General features: G+C 44.8%; 1 protein-coding gene across 1 annotated transcript in view; it reads right to left on the bottom strand.

The window, feature by feature from the left end:
* Positions 1–16666, bottom strand: part of HSD17B2 (hydroxysteroid 17-beta dehydrogenase 2) — a 76844-nt gene that overhangs the window by 21606 nt on the left and 38572 nt on the right. The window contains exons 2-3 of the mRNA XM_045890297.2: positions 14437–14649; positions 10602–10787 (exon numbers count right to left, since the gene is read on the bottom strand). Of these exons, the coding sequence (XP_045746253.1) occupies positions 10602–10787; positions 14437–14649 (399 nt within the window). The remainder of the gene's footprint in view (positions 1–10601; positions 10788–14436; positions 14650–16666) is intronic.

A 16666-nucleotide genomic window follows, 5' to 3' on the forward strand; every position in this document is an offset into this window, starting at 1 on the left:
TTAGGAAAATGTAATGCGGGCTCCCAGCCAGTTTCTCCTTCCTCCAAGGTCATCTGGAGTCAACTCAAGTAACAAAGTCCATTCCTTTATTGAGCTTTTCCAAGCTGAAAATACAGACTAAGCACGTGGCCCCAAGAGAAGCAGGTTTGCTAATCTCCTTTAGGCATGGTTCACAGAAATTTGAGACTAATAGCATTTGGTTGTTCCTTGTAATACGACAGTCCCTGGGGATGTGACAAACCATTTGAATATCAAAGTCAAAGTCTGGGACCTTGTCATTCAAAGTGTGCTTGGGAGCCAGGAGCAGCCCTTGGAAGCTGTTAGAAGTGCAAATCCTCAGGTCCCACTCCAGTGCTATTGAATCAGAAATCTGGGGGGTGGGCACAATTTTTTTTCTTATTGTGGTAAAATGCATATAAAATTCTCCATATAACCTTTTTAAGGTACACAATTCAGTGGCATTTAGTATATTCACAATACCATACAACCATCACTGCTATCTAGCTCATTCTCATTGTCTCAAAAGAAAAACCTATAACCATTAGGGGCACAGCTGGTTAAGCATCTGGCTCTTGATTTCAGCTCAGGTAGTGATCTCGGGGTCTTAATCTCAGGGTCATGAGTTTGAGCCCTGGGACAAGCGCGCATAAAGCCCCCTGTCCAGCCCGGAGTCAGGCTCCACACTCAGCCCTGAATCTGCTTAAGTTTCTCTCTCCCTCCCCCTCTGCCCCTCCCTGCCATACTCATCTGCTCGCTTGCTCTCTCTCAAATAAATAAATAATCGAGAGAGAGAGGGAGAGAGAAAGAAGGGAGGGAGGAAGGAAGGGAGGGAGGGAGGAAGGGAGGGAGGGAGGGAGGAAGAGAGAAAACAACCCTGTAGCCATTAAGCAGTCCCTTCTTATTCCGTCCTCCCGCCCCTGACAAAGGCTAATATGCTCTCCATCTCTCTGGATTTGCCTCTTTTAGACACTTCATATAAATAGGATCATCCAATATGTGGCTTTTTGTGTCTGGTTTCTGTCACTTACCATAATCTTTCCAAGGTTCATTCATTCTGTACCATGTATCAGTGCTTCATTCATTTTTATGGATTAATAATATCCCATTGTATGAATAGATGACGTTTTGCTTATCATTTCATTAGTTAATGAACATTTGGGTTGTTTCCACCTCTATTATGAATCATGAATGCTATAAACAACCATGTACAAGTTTTTGTTTGAACACCTGTTTTCTGTTCTCTTGAGTATATGTAGGAATTGAATTGCTGGGTCATATGGTAATTCTATGTTTAAGTCGTTATGGAACTGCCAAGTGTTTCCATAGAGGCTGGGCCGTTTTATGCTCCCATCAGAACTCATGAGTGTTCCAATGTCTGCACACCCTTGCCATCAAGTGTTGTTTTCTGGGTTTTGTTTTGTTTTGTTTTTTGTAGCCATCCTAGTGGATATGAAATGCTATCTCACTGTAGTTTTGATTTCCCGCAGTTGTTTTTAACTAGCCCTCCTGGTGATTCTAATGCATCGGAAACTTGAAAAAGTTGTCCAGGGACCAATAGCATCCACTCAGAAGCTAGTTTTAGAAATGCAGAGTCTTAGACCAATTAAGACTGTTCAGTCAAATTCTGCATTTTAATAAGATCCCCAGGTGATCTTTGAGAAGCACTGGTGAAGGAGACATCCCTAATTGCTAACACTTCCTAATCATCTTTTAAATTTGCTAGAGTGAGGGTCTGTGTTTTTAATGCCCCATTTATCTAGTTTATTCTTGTTGGACAGTCTGGAAAAGCGAGAGGAACACAGAACTTGGAGTAAAACAGGCAAACCCAGGTTCCACCACTGACTCTTGCTCACGGGCTGGATGACCCCAGGCTAGTGTGCTTGATCTAGAAAAGGAATTAATATCTGCATCCTGCACCCATTAGAGTTAAATGACTTAGCCATGTGTAAGCATCTAATACAACTCAGCGCCAAGGAGTTCACTCAATCTGGTTCTACCTCCTCCCCTCCCTACACTAGCCCTGGTTATCTTATGAGAGTTTTAGGGAAGCAAATCTCAGCTTTGGCCTTCTGTCACATCAATGAGCCTCTGAGGGACTGGCTAAATGATTTGCCAGATGATTTCCTTAAGGCAGCCAGCTTGGCAAGAAGTTTAGGATTGATCCCACAGTCAACTTCCCTGGACTAAGTAGGACCTTGCTCAAGGCTGGAACTGTGAATTCTATGGGATACTTACAATTTATAGACTTGTAAGAATCTCTAGGGCCACTTACTTTTGGTGTAAAGTAATTTTAATGCATTTTCAATAGCTCGGTGGGGTGGGCACCTATTACTGTCTCTCAGTAGAGAAGTCCCTTTTACTAGGGTACTTTCTCTGCACCAGTAGCTAATTCTTTCTAAGCACTCAGAACCCACAGTGTGTTTAAATCTCCAGCCAAGACCAGAGGTTCTCGACACACACACACACGCACACACACACACACCTCCCTCCAGGGGACATGTGGCAACACTACGTGCATCTACTGGGTAAAGAACACAGTCACTGCTAAACATCCTGGAATGCATCAGGCATCCCCACATAGAAAGACTTAGCCTCTCCCCAGATATCAATACTACTGAAGTTGAGAAACACTGCCCTAGACTCAGGGGCTGCATCAGCCTATCACAGACAGATGATAAAATGGACTCTTAGAGAAGTGGGGTGACCTGCCTGCGATCACCCAGCTAGTGATAGAAGAGCAGGATTCAAACCACAACTGGCTCAAAATCCCTGAGGCCGGAGTTGTTTTATAATGTTTGTTTTCAACCGTTCCCGTTCAAGCACAGCTTGCAACTGTTTACTCTGCAATTTAAGAGGAAAACTGGCCAGAAAAGGCTTTCAGACCTCTCAAAGATTTTTCTCCTGCCCTTTGTACAATCAATCAGAGCCACCTCCCAATTCCTCCGAAACTTGTTTAAATATTTATCCAACTGCCTTGCAGGGATTTGGGTTAAAGAGCTATTCCACTTCTGAGAGGGATGATAAACACGCTGATAGGGTTAAGATTGTCCCAGAGCAGGTGTGGTGGGAGGTGGAAATAGTGACTTGGAGTTATCCACCCAGGGACTAGCGTGTGACAGGGAGCAGCAGGATGAAGGTAAGGCAGTGTCACAGTCCGGGCTGGCCATGCCAGTACATGCAGGATAGAAAGCCACAGGCACACATAGAGCCAGCCTGTCCCCCAGAGAGGCCCCTTAGGTCTGCCACCTGCCAGGTGTGAGGCTCCCGCTTATGTGCATGTCATTGCATGTGGTCCCACCATGGCCCTAAGAAGAAGCAGTTCTTATGCCCATCGTCCTATGAGGACACTTGCACCCAGAGGCTCAGGACCTTGGTCTGGGCCACTCAGTGGCCAGTGATTAAGACCGTATCAAAATCTGGAGGCAGTTTGTCTCCATGCTGTGTGGCTGGCTTCCTCTTCTTTCTGAAATCTGATTCTACCTGCATAGCTACATGGTGTCTCTCTCACTCTTTCTGTTTCTTGTTCCTTTCTTCAGGGATGGGAGATGTGCAAGGGAAGGGTGTATTTATAATGTGGTTGACCCCTCTGTGTATCTTCTAGAAAGGAGTTTAAAGAAGTTATGTTTCTTTCCTGCCCCGATCCTAGAACTTCCCAGCGGTAGGAGTAGAGTTAGATGTACGCTCTTTGACCTCATCCCCGCCCTGGGAATGGGGGTGAGGCTGGAGCAATCATTCAGCAGTGGGGCTAGTAGGAAGAGGAAGATGGTGGAGGTGATACCTTTGGGAAGATTCCTTGAGGCTCTTGGCCTTGTGGTTGACATGGTGGTAACACCTGCATCAGCTGAATCAGCAGGGGAGGCTGTAGCTTGGTGAGTCAGAACATGAAGCCAAAGTTCAAATTCGAGCTCTAGCTGGAGGGCCAGTCACATAACTCTTCTGGACCTCGGTTTTCACAGCTGCAAAATGGGGATACTAATACTATGCAAGGTTGTTGGGATCATATATCTGATAGTACTCGAAAAATGCTTGAAGCATGAGGAATGCTTTGTAACAATTGTTAATATTTATTAGATATCCACTACATGCCAGGCACTGCTCTGAGTATTTTAACATCAGTTCTAACGGTGACGACTGTCCTGTGAGATAGGTTCAGTTATTACCTTCATTAACTCTGAGAAGATAAAAAATCAAAGTGCAAAGAGCTTAACCTGACACTCAAGGTCACAGAAAGTGATAGTAATAGCTAACTCTTACATAGAATTTTCAGTGTGCACACAAACACTTGCACGTGAATGTTCATTGCCATGTTACTCACAGTAGCAAAAACGTGAATGTCCATCCACTGATGAATGGATAAACAAAATGTGGCCTGCCATACAGTGGGAAACTACTCCGCTTTAAAAAGGAATGGCGTTCGGATACATGCTTATAAGACGGATGAACCTTAAAAAGATGAACGAGGAGGGGCGCCTGGGTGGCTCAGTCCTTAAGCATCTGCCTTCGGCTCAGGTCATGATCCCAGGGTCCTGGGATGGAGCCCCACATCGGGCTCCCTGCTCTGCGGGGAGCCTGCTTCTCCCTCACCCTCTGCTTGCCTCTCTGCCTACTTGTGCTCTCCCTCTCTCTCTCTTTGTCAAATAAATAAAGAAAATCTTAAAAAAAAAAAAAAAAAGATGAACGAGGAAAGATTGTGGAACCAGCAGGGGGAGGGAGAAACTCAACCAGAGGAGAGGTGTCTAGCGGCTGAAGATCTTGGGGAGGAGAAAAGAAGCATCTAAAAGGGTTTTCATTAAAATGAGTTTTGTGGGGCAGTAGCTCCTTCTGCCCATGGGTCCTGTCCCTGTGCTTTAATAAAATCACCTTTTTGCACTGAATAAATAAATAAGTAAATAAAATGAGTTTTGTGGTATAGGATATAACCTTTTCTTCAATCTTTGCACAAAATCTTTTTTTAATTTAAATTTTAGTTAACATACAGTGCAATCTTGGTTTCACGAGTAGAATTCAGTGATTCATCACTTACATACAACACCCAGCACACATCACAACAAGTGCCCCCCTTAATACCCATCACCCATCCAGCCCATCCCCACCTCTGCCTCCCTCCATCAACCTTCAGTTTGTTCTTTGTTGTTAAGAATCTCTTAGGGCGGGCGCCTGGGTGGCTCAGTTGGTTAAGCGACTGCCTTCGGCTCAGGTCATGATCCTGGAGTCCCTGGATGGAGTCCCGCATTGGGCTCCCTGCTCAGCAGGGAGTCTGCTTCTCCCTCTGACCCTCCCCCCTCTCATGTGCTTGCTCTCTCTCATTCTCTCTGTCTCAAATAAATAAATAAAATCTTTAAAAAAAAAAAAGAATCTCTTAGGGCTTGTTTCTGACTCTCCTTTTTTTCCCCCGTCCCATATATTCATCTGTTTTGTTTCTTAAATTCCACATAAGAGTGAAATCATATGATGTTTGTCTTTGACTGACTTATTTCACTTAGCATTATACACTCACTCCATCCACACCGTGGCAGATGGCAGGATTTCATTTTTTGATGACTGAGTAATATTCCATTGTCTATATACACCACATCTTCTTTATCCATTCATCAGCCAATGGACATTTGGGCTCTTTCCATAGTTTGGCTATTGTTGATAATGCTGCTATAAACATTGGGGTGCAAGTGTTCCTTCGAATCTGTATTTTTGTAGCCTTTGGGTAAATAGCTAGTCGTGCAATTGAAGGATCATAGAGTAGCTCTATTTTTAACGTTTTGAGGAACCTCCAAACTGTTTTCCACAGTGGTGGACCAGCTTGCATTTCCACCACAGTACAAGAGGGTTCCCCTTTCTCCGCATCCTCACCAACACTTGTTGTTTCTTGTGTTGTTAAATTTAGCCATTCTGACAGGTGCACAAAGTCTTGAATAAAATCTACACTAAAGATCTGAGCCAATCTGACGTTGGCTTTGCTTTGGGGGGAATGCAATAAAGTGCTAAGTATTGATTCCATACAATATGAAGGGTGAGGAGAAAAAGCTGTCCATGCAGCCTGGGGTTGCATAAGTGTGTTAAGATTTTGAGAAAGTAAAATGTTTGGAATAGGAAATTAGGTACATATGATAAGTTATTCATCAGAAATAATTCAAGTTTGACATAGAGAAAGAGCCAAATTAGGATTGTAAAGCATGTACTTATCACTGCAGGAGGAATTGATGGCACCTTGTTGCTTAAGTTGAATCAAATGTTGACAGTTCTTCAGGCATTTCTACTATAATACTGGAATTGAACACATTGGCCAAATAAAGTTGAAATTGAAAAAAAAAAAAGAATTGATGCCTTACTACAAAGGATGTCTGTCTGGGAGTTCAAACTCCCAAAAGATATCCTCCAGGAGTGCCTAGAAGGCTGGGGGCAGAGTTAGCTTTGATATGGATAGCCACTGCCAGGTATTAGAAAGGAAGGCCAGCCCTACAGTCTCCCCCTCCCCCACCACCGCCCCACCCCCACTAGTGGGGAAGGCAGGGAGGAGGTGTAGATGTACCTCCATCCACCTTTAAAGAAACTGGGATGGGCCCAGAGGTATTACTTTGTGGCAAATTACCACAAACTTAGGGGCTTAAACAAGAAAAATGTATTATCTTACAATTCTGAAGGTCAGAGGTTACACTGGGCTAAAATCAAGGTGTCAGCAGGGCTGCGATCCTTCTGGAGTCTTCAAGGGAAAGTCAGTTCCCCTGACTTTTTCTGCTTCTGTAAGGTGCCTGCATTCCTTGGCTCCGGGTCCCTTCCCCCATCTTCCAATCTCTCTTTGACTCTGACCCTCCTGCCTCCCTCTTATAAGGACTCTTGTATCGGAACCATCTAGATAATGCAGGATAATCTTGCCATTTCTAGATCCTTAACACAATCATACTGGCAAGGCCCCCTTTTGCCAGGTAAGGTCACATATTCCAGGTTCCAGGAATTAGGATGTGCATGGATTTGAGGAACCACTATACTGTCTACCAAACCGGTTACCTACCTACTCACACCAGCCTGAGATACTTTTTTGGGGATTATTTGTTATGCAGCAACGGATAACTGGAACAGAATGATTGATTCCAGCTCAGCTCCTCCTGGCTGAAGCAAACTTCCATGATAAATCTACCCCACTGAAATTCTTGTCATGCAGAGGGTGGAAGGGGTACACCAGGCTCAAGATAACCTGATGGGTCAGGGCTACCATGAGCTCCTTTAAAGAACACTTATTAGTGATTGATTGCCTGTCTCTCTCCATGACCCCTACTTCAAAATGAGAAAAATACCAGGGATGAATTCCCAGATAAGCACATTTTCCAAAATTGCTATTATATCATTAACTTTGCCAAGAGATGCATCAAGTTGGCATTAAAGTGGATGCTAATTTCTATGGATTGGTTGGTTATTTATTGTCTTTTATCCATGCTTTGACTTCCCTGATCCCTGTGTTACATTCTAGCTCCTTATCGCCCTGCTCAAAATCTTTTCCATTGTTTTGCAAAATTCTTGTCAGCCAAGTTTAGGGATTCCCTTATTTTGTTTTCTGCTGAATTTCTCTGCTTCTCATCACTGAAGGAAACTATAAGCATCATTTAAGAGTTTTGCTCCTATCTTTTTACAAACGCCTGCTCTATCAGGTACATATGCTTCCCATCTGTTCTGATGTCTTGCTATTACTTTAACAACTTTATAAAATACCTTAGGTGGCTTCGGAGTCCGACAAATGAACTTATTTCTGGAGTTTTTTGGGACATAAGGATTTAAAACTGGATGTGATAAAGGAAGACTCCATACATCTTGGTGACTGACTGGGTGGGAGAAAGGAGGGAAAGGCAGAGGGAGAAACAAATCCAAGAAGGCTCAAAGCTCTGCAATTCAACAGAACAAGGAGAAAGAAGGGGAGCAAGCTTTGACTTGCTGATAACAACTTTGGTTTCAGACATGTTGACTTGGTAATGATGGTAAAATGATGGAATGGAAATAGTAAGGCTGGATGTAAAGAATTTGCACGTCCATGGTGAGAATAAGAGTGAAGGTATGTGATTTAACACTCAAGTTTCCTTCCAGTGGAAATATATGAGAAGAGAGTACTGAGTCTTGGCTTAGAAAAAGCTTTAGAAGGGCACCTGAGTGGCTCAGTCAGTTGAGTGTCAGACTCCTGATTTTGGCTCAGGTCATGATCTTGGGTTGTGGAATCAAGCCCTGCATCAGGCTCTGCACTCAGTGTGGAGTCTGCTTGGGATTCTCTTTCTCTTTCTCCTTCTTCCTCTGCCCCTCCCCCTGTTCACATTCTCGTGCTCTCTCTCTCTCTCTCAAATAAATAAATATTTTTAAAAATTGCATTAAAGGGGCGTCTGGGTGGTTCAGTTGGTTGAGCGTCCGACTCTTGATTTCCGCTCAGGTCAGGATCTCGGTTGGTGGGATTGAGCCCTGCATAGGACTTTGTGCTCAGCGGGGAGTCAGCTTGGGATTCTCTCTGTCCCTCTCCTCTGCCCCTCCCCCACTCATGCATGCAAGCACATTCTCTCTCCCTCTCTGAATACATAGATAAAATCTTTTTTAAAAAAAGGAAAGAGCTGTAGAAGCCAAGTTGAAGATGTATGAATGGGCATCCTCTGCACTGTAAATTCTTTACTCCTTCATTCATTCATCCATGCTTCATTTATTCTCACACTTGAATTTCTTCATTTATTCATTGAGCTTCCTATATGCCAGATACCAGGCCCATAGCACTAGTGTGCATGTTAGGGGATAACTAAAGTAAAATCTTCTGAATGGGCTTCTCCAAGTTGAGAACAAAGAAAAGAGAAAAACTGGGGTGCGTGGGTGGCTCAGTCAGCTAATCGTCTGCCTTCGGCTCAGGTCAGGATCCTGGGGTCCTGGGATCAAGCCCTGCATGAGGCTCCCTGCTCAGCAGAGAACCTGCCTCTCCTTCCCCCTGCCCTGTAGCCCCCTGCTTGTGCTCCCTCTCTCTCTCTCTCTGTCAAATAAATAAATAAAATCTTTAAAAAAGAAAGAAAAACTTTCTTGTCAATGTGTCAAGAAGCAGGTAATGATCAGTTATTTCAGTAAATATTTGTTGAATGAGTGAGGCAAGGAACATGGGAGACTTTTTCAGAAGTACCAGGCTGTGCCAGGGCACTGAGAAAGGTGAGGTTTCCACAGAGGTAAAAATTTGAAGGTGGAGTTCAGAAGAAAGATAAGGGTGAAATACTGCAAATGTGTTTTCCCAGGATTTGTTTGCTTCCGCAGGCAGCAAGAAATTGGAAATACTTCAGGGTCCTCATACAAGTTAAAATATAATACTCATTGGGGCGCCTGGGTGGCTCAGTCATTAAGCGTCTGCCTTCGGCTCAGGTCATGATCCCAGGGTCCTGGGATCGAGCCCCGTATTGGGCTCCCTGCTCCACGGGAAGCCTGCCTCTCCCTCTCCCACTCCCCTTGCTTGTGTTCCCTCTCTCACTGTGTCTTTCTCTGTCAAATAAATAAATAAAATCTTTAAAATATATATATATATATATATATACACAATACTCATTGCTCTTAACCACCTTAGACTTCTCTCTCCCCATTCTCTTTCTCCTCCTCCCTCCCTCTTTTCCTTCCTTCCTTGCTTCTTTCCTCCTCAGGCCAACCAACAACTTAGTAACACACACTCACATAGTAGCTAAGTTCAAGGAAGTTGAGTGAAAGCCAGGAAAGGGAGTATGATGGACAACGATAATTGCCTAGTTAATACAAAGAACATCCCCTCAAAAAACAATGAAACAAAATAAAATAACTACTGGATGCCTCATTAAAAAAAGAAAATATTCTTTGGAACCAACTGATCAAACAGAGACGAGCAGTGTTCCTCTATTCAAACGCAGGATCCTGGAGTCCAAGCCCCCGCCCCCTTGGCTTCCCCTTCACCCATGTGGTGTCCTGAAAGACAACTCCAAGGACATTCCCAAAGCCGAGTCAGGATCTAAGGAACCCCAGTTGGAAAATAAAACCTGTCCCAGAAGAAAGGATGTGTTATGGCATACATGAGCATTGTTGATGGAAGGGAGGTTGTTAAACCCTGGACTCAAGTTGCTGATTCTCTGTTCTTCGAGATGGAAAAAGATGAGTCATCAAATGTCACATCTGACCCAACTGCCTTGAGATTGTAAAATGATGGGAAGGATCTTAGGGAAAGCTCCAGTGGGCAGCCAACCAAGACGTGAGCTCCGGCTATGCCAACAGTGGAGACACTTGCCTACTCATCTCACAGGGAACAGAGTGTGCCCAATTCAAAGAGGGTTGAAAACGGATTACCAGTAACTCTGTGTGGGATTTCCTGTCCAAATCCAGGAAGCTTATGTGCTATGAAGATATATAAAACCCCAAATCCCCGGTAATGAATAGATGAGTTGAGAGGTAATAGTTTATACATGAAAGGATTTGAAAGGCAAGGTTTTATTGTATTAAGATCAATGGTAAACATAGAATTTGACTAATCTTGACCCAGCCCTGCAGGAGCATGTCCTGCTTTCTCGTTTGGCGCACAAAGAATGTAACAAGCCAGGTCTTGCACAACACGCATCGCACAACCTTGAGGGAAAAGGCCAACTCACCTGCCATGCTGCTGATGTTCACCAGCCTGCCCTTGGATTTCCTAAGAAGAGGCAAAAATGCCTTCGTGACCTCCACAGCCCCGAAGAAGTTCACAGCCATGCATTTTTTGTACTCAGTCATGGGAATGAGCTCCCCGTCGGCTGGTAAGCCGATGATCCCAGCATTGTTGACCACAGCCCACAGTCCTGAGGACAGAAAGGAATGGCTTTGATGTCCAGTGATGCTGAAGAGCAGGAGGATTTTTAACACTTGAAGCTCTGGAGTGTAAAGGGCCCCTTTGAGATTTAGGATCTAGGCAGACGACTCAAACCCTTGGACCTTAATCTCCTTGAACACCAAAACTACCTACTCTGGGGGGTTGTGTGGAGAGTAAATTTGAAATAGTAAGCGATGGGTTTTTGGAGGTATTTTCTCTTCCTTAAAGCACTTCTCTAGATATAGCTAGATATTTGCAGTATCTGGGGACAGAGGACACAGCAAGGGGGAGAGTAATAAAAGTCTATACCATGTTTCTCCCTCAAAGGACTGTGTAGAGACAGTCTAATATCTTGAGGACCAGGCAGGATGATATACGAGCCTTATCCCTAGGCTAGAAGAGATCCCCTAATTCAGGGAAACAAGAAAACTAGAGAGGTGCCAAGAACTAAGAAGACTGCAGAGTCCCTGAGCCCTAGTCCCTTCCCCAACCAGCCTAATCCTGTTGATTGCATCAGAATCACCAAGAAGGCTTGTTCAAACAGATTGCTGGGTCCCACCTCCAGAGAATCTCATTTAGGGTGTCTGGGATGGGACCTGAGAATCTACATTTCTACCGGGTTCCCAGGTGATGTTGATGCTGCAGGTCTGGACCACATCCACAAGTAGTGGTTTTCAACCTTAACTGCATGTTAGAATCACCTGGGGGGCTTTTTAACGCCCCACCCCCACCCCCCAATGCCCAGCCACATCCCAGCCAATTAGATCAGAAATTCTGGAGTAGGAGAGAGAAGGGACCTTGACATGGAATTTAAAAATTCCCCAGGTGGGGCGCCTGGGTGGCTCAGTTGGTTAAGCGACTGCCTTCGGCTCAGGTCATGATCCTGGGAGTCCCGGGATCGAGTCCCGCATCGGGCACCCTGCTCGGCGGGAAGCCTGCTTCTCCCTCTCCCACTGCTCCTGCTTGTGTTCGCTCTCTCGCTGTGTCTCTCTCCGTCAAATAAATAAATAAAATCTTTTAAAAAAAAGAATTTTAAGCTGGCCAATAAGCTCATTATACCTGTGGGAACTTATTAAGTTTAAAAATAATATTAATTAGGGACGCCTGGGTGGCTCAGTCGTTAAGCGTCTGCCTTCGGCTCAGGTCACGATCCCGGCATCCTGGGATGGAGCCCAGAATCCAATCAGGCTCCCTGCTCAGCGGGAAGCCTGCTTTTCCTTCTCCCTTTGCCCCTCCCCCCAGCTGTGCTCTCTCTTGAGTGCGCACTCTCTGTCTCTCTCTCAAATAAATAAAATCTTAAAAAAGAAAAGAAAAGAAACAGAGACTGAACCCTGATGACATTGCTTTAGGATCCAGACATGCCTGAAGCCAACAGGTCTTTTCAATTAAGCATATACATTCCTTTGTACATTAGCAATTTCGAATAGGGCCATGCCACTGGCATCTGAAAGAATCCTTATGGAAACATGGATCTGGTTCTTAAGAAACCTAGCGGTGAGGAATGGGAGATGGACAGATATTTATAATAATGCAGTAATACAAGTGTGTGCAGGACATAACAAGTGAGTGTCCAGAAGAGGAAGTGAATAATGTAACCTGGATCACGTGGAAGGTCATGCAAGAGATGTTATGTTTGAGCCAGGTCTCCTGTGGGAGTAGAATCTGCAGTTGGACAAAGTCAAGAGTCTTAGAAAAAGGGAATAGAGGCAAGAGTGAAATTTGGGTAAGAGGAAGCTGAATGTGCAAAGATGTGTAACATTTAGCACATTCTATTTTGGAAACCAATCAGAATTTACTGAGTAGGCCATCAGGTATTGCAAATTAAGGGTTTGTCCAGGGCTATTATCCTGAAAGCCCTCAAATCCTTGTGAAGATGTTTAGATTTAATTTGGTGGTGGATAGAGAACCACTGAACCATTCAATGAGACAAAGCAAAACGTCTACCATAGACTGGCTCATGGGAGGAACACAGACATGGAGGCTCTGTATGTCCAAGGGTTTTTAGGAGATGGGTGACATTGTAAAGTGCACATTGTAAAGATTGCTGTCCGTTTGGAAAGTAATGGGAAAGTAAAGCCATTGAGGGGCCCCGGTGGAAGGTGAGGGCCTGCACTAAGCCATAGCAGCCTGGTGATGACAGAAAGGGACTGGGATGATAAAGATCTAGGAGATAGAACTGAAGGACTCGGGACCAACAGGATTCAGGGACTGAGGGTAAGCTGCAGGTCTCAGTGACCCCCAGGCTGCTGGCTTGGATGACAGACTAGATGGCAGTTCCAGGGTTGGAGCAGGGTGAAGCTCATTTGCAGACCGGCAACCGGGGAAAAGATAATGAAGTCAGGTTTTGACAAACCTGACCAGGTGGGATGCGGGGCAGACAATTTTATATGCATAGAAGTCCAGATGTTGAGAAGAGGGCTAATTAGTAATATAGATCTGGAAGCGACTGGCATACATCTCACTGTTTCTCAACTCTGGCAGAAGACTGGCATCACCTAAGGAGCTCTCAAATATACTGAGACCTGGGCCCCCAAATAGGATCTTCTTTACAGCTGACATTCCTAGCAAAAGGAGAGCAACAGTAGCAGCCCCCTTATTGCAGGATCAGCTGAGTCCTTCCATGTAGACACTGATTTAATTGTTTGCAGGACGGTGCTCAGGCTGGGTGGGCATCATGGGTGCACCGCCTGTGCAGCCACAGAGGGTCCTGTGCTTCTGAAAGGTCTCATGCTTGTTTTAATTCTCTGTTAGCATCATCTTCAAGTCTTAATCATTTTTTTAAACAAGGGGCCCCACAGAATTTTCGGCTGGGTCCTCCAAGTTAGGTAGGCCATCTTGGGCCCAAGCACGGGTATTTTCAGACATTCCCCGGGTGATTCTAATGTGCAGCTGGGTTGAGAGTCCCTAGCACAGACAGAGAACAGCTCAGCCCAGATAATGTGGAGTGGGAAGTTTGGGGATGGAGCCCCTTGGAAACATTCACATCTATGGGAGGAATGGAGGAAGGGGTTCATGCAGGAGAAGCAGAAAAATGATCAGAGAACTAGGGAGGCAGTGTGGGGCGGGGGCTGGAGACCCCGAAGTTAAGACAAGGGAAGGTAATGAACACATTGAAATACTGCTGAGAGGTAAAGAGCTTGGTGTTCAGGATGATATTTATTAGCTCGGCCAGACCAGTTAGCCAACGCGGGATTGAAGGTGAAGAAGTAAAAACAGGGCAGTAGGGTTCCAAAGAGCTGGACCACAAAGGAAAGGGAAGAAAAAGGGCTGTGGCTAAAGGAAGAAAGTGATTGTTATACTTTTTTTTTTTAAATATGATCCATGTTAATATTAGTAGGAGGAAAGCAATGGGGGCATGAAGGTAAGTAATGGAAGAGCAATCAAGCCAATGTTGGACGAATGGGTTAAGTAATTCTTCAAGTTCTGTGAGGACGGGCCATTCCTGACTTACTCATACCATCTTTGTGTCTGCCAGAGGCCCATGTCAGGGGGTCGGTTGAACAGGTGACAGGTGGCTGGTACAGGTGTCCTCAAGGTGTGGTCAGCAGCCAGATGGACTAGAGGGCAGTAGGAACCAGTGTTGGTCATTTGTGAGGAGGTGGGGGGCAATTGAGGACACGGACAGATGAAGACAGTACCTCTGTTCTGCAACTTTTCCACCACTTTTCTGTGGGCGTCTTTTATCTGCTGTGGGTCGGTGATGTCCATCTGGAGCACAGAGAGGCGCTCGGAGCAGGTTCTTCGCAATTCCTCTGCTCCTGATCCTGTTTCATCCAGAACTCCCACAAATACCGTGAAGCCAAGCTCATCCAGATATTTAGACAGAGCATGGCCAAATCCGGAATCGCCACCTGCAAATGGTTAAGGCAATACAGAGTGGGTTCAAACCCAAGTGGCAGGAGAAATTACTTAATAAAGAAAACACTGCGTACTATGTATGATTCTCCATGTTTTCTGGAGTGAGTGGGACTTGAGGACCTTTCTTTATCTGCTAAGTGGGAAAATGGGCAGAGAAGCTGAAACAGACACATTTCTCTGTATAAAAAGAAGAAAAGCAAGGTAGAATTTGGAATGGAGGCCTAAGTAGGAGGAGAATTGCTGATGAAGGGATGGTCTAGGAGTGGTTGGTGGTTAAAGAACTGAGGAGGGAGAACTAAGACATCTACTGGAGATTTTTCTATTAATCTCCATTGTGTCATATTTGATGTAACCTCCATCACTCCATAAAATCTTCAGTGAGTCACTCATTGCAAATTAATATTTTGCAGTTGGTTTGGGGTTTTAGAAATCTAACAAAATGTTGGGTCCTGCTTCAGAGTGGACACAAGTCAACAACAAGAGGCTTCCCAGTTCCTTCTAGGTTATGAAAGATGGTGGCTCATAGCCACCTGCACTTAAGAGTGGGCACTCCTGCGATGATGGACTCTGAAAAACAAACTGAGGGTTCTAGAGGGGAGGGGGGTGGGAGGATGGGTTAGCCTGGTGATGGGTATTGAGGAGGGCACATTCTGCATGGAGCACTGGGTGTTATGCACAAACAATGAATCATGGAACACTTCATCTAAAACTAATGATGTAATGTATGGGGATTAACATAAAAATAATAAATAAATAAATAAATAAAGAGTGGGCACTCCTGCTCCTCAGGCACCCCTATTATGGAATGAAGGCATCGAGTTGCCATAATTGATTGCATTTTACTTTTTAAAAGTTAGAGTTGACACAATGTTACCTTGGTTTCAGGTGTACAACATAGTGATTCCACAGCTCTTTACATTCTGCTGTGTTCTCCGCAATTGTAGCCACCATCTGTCCCCACACAGCGCTCTCACAATACCACCAACTGTATTCCCTATGCTGTCCCTTTCATCCCCGTGACTTATTCATTGCATAACTGGAAGCCTCTACCTCCCACTCCCTTTCCCCCATTTTGCCCAGCCCCCAGCTGCCACTTTGTTCTCTGGGTCTGTTTCTGGTTTTTTGTTTATTTGTTTGTTTGTGGGTTTTTTTGTAAATTCCACATATAAGTAAACTCATATGGTATTTGTCTTTGTCTGACTCATTTCACTTTGCAGAATACCCTCTAGGTCCATCCGTGTTGTTGCAAATGGCAAGCTCTCACTCTTTTTTATGGCTGCAGAATATTCCAGCATGTACATGTGGTGTGTGTGTGAGTTTGTGTGTGTGTGTACCACATCTTCTTTTTCCATCCATTTATCAATGGACACTTGGGTTGCTTCCATGTTTTGGCTACTATAAATAATGCTGATTGCATTTAACTTTTGCTCCATCCCCTTCCTCCTTGTATGTCCATGTCTAAACCCAAGTCCATGCCTCGTCATCATCCTGGACCAGCCACCTTCTCCTTTATCTGTATAAGTAGAGAGGGGAGGTATGGGGAAGCCAGCTCCAGAATGGTCCTCTTGTGTCCCAGCAAGGAAGGGTATGATTAATCTAAAAATAACTAACTTAGAACCAGATTGGAGTGAAGAGTGGATCTAGAGCTGGGTTATACATGCTCCACTGGGTGAGGCCAGGTGTTCATGGAGGGCCCCTCCCACTTGTAAAGCACCACACCCTGTGTTTCTGCTTCCTGTTTGCACAGCTGGACATATTGGGGCCATGAATTTTAAAGCTTCCAGTTCCCCTGACAGGTTTGTGTCCTATCAGGTGCCAGCACGTTCCCTCTCTGCACAGAGAATCATTCTGCTGTGCAGAGATGAAGGCTGTGGCCCTCGGTTCCATGCAGCAAAGTCAGCCAGGGTATGTACAGAGGAAGGTGAGAATCTGTTGTCCACCCTAATGTCTATCAGTTGATGACTGGATAAAAAAATGTGGTGTATCCATACAGTAAAATATTATTCAGAC

Source organism: Mirounga angustirostris, unplaced genomic scaffold (assembly GCF_029215605.1).
Source record: "Mirounga angustirostris isolate CCGP_5_RB_7025 unplaced genomic scaffold, mMirAng1.0.hap1 SCAF_16, whole genome shotgun sequence".
NCBI lineage: Eukaryota > Metazoa > Chordata > Mammalia > Carnivora > Phocidae > Mirounga > Mirounga angustirostris.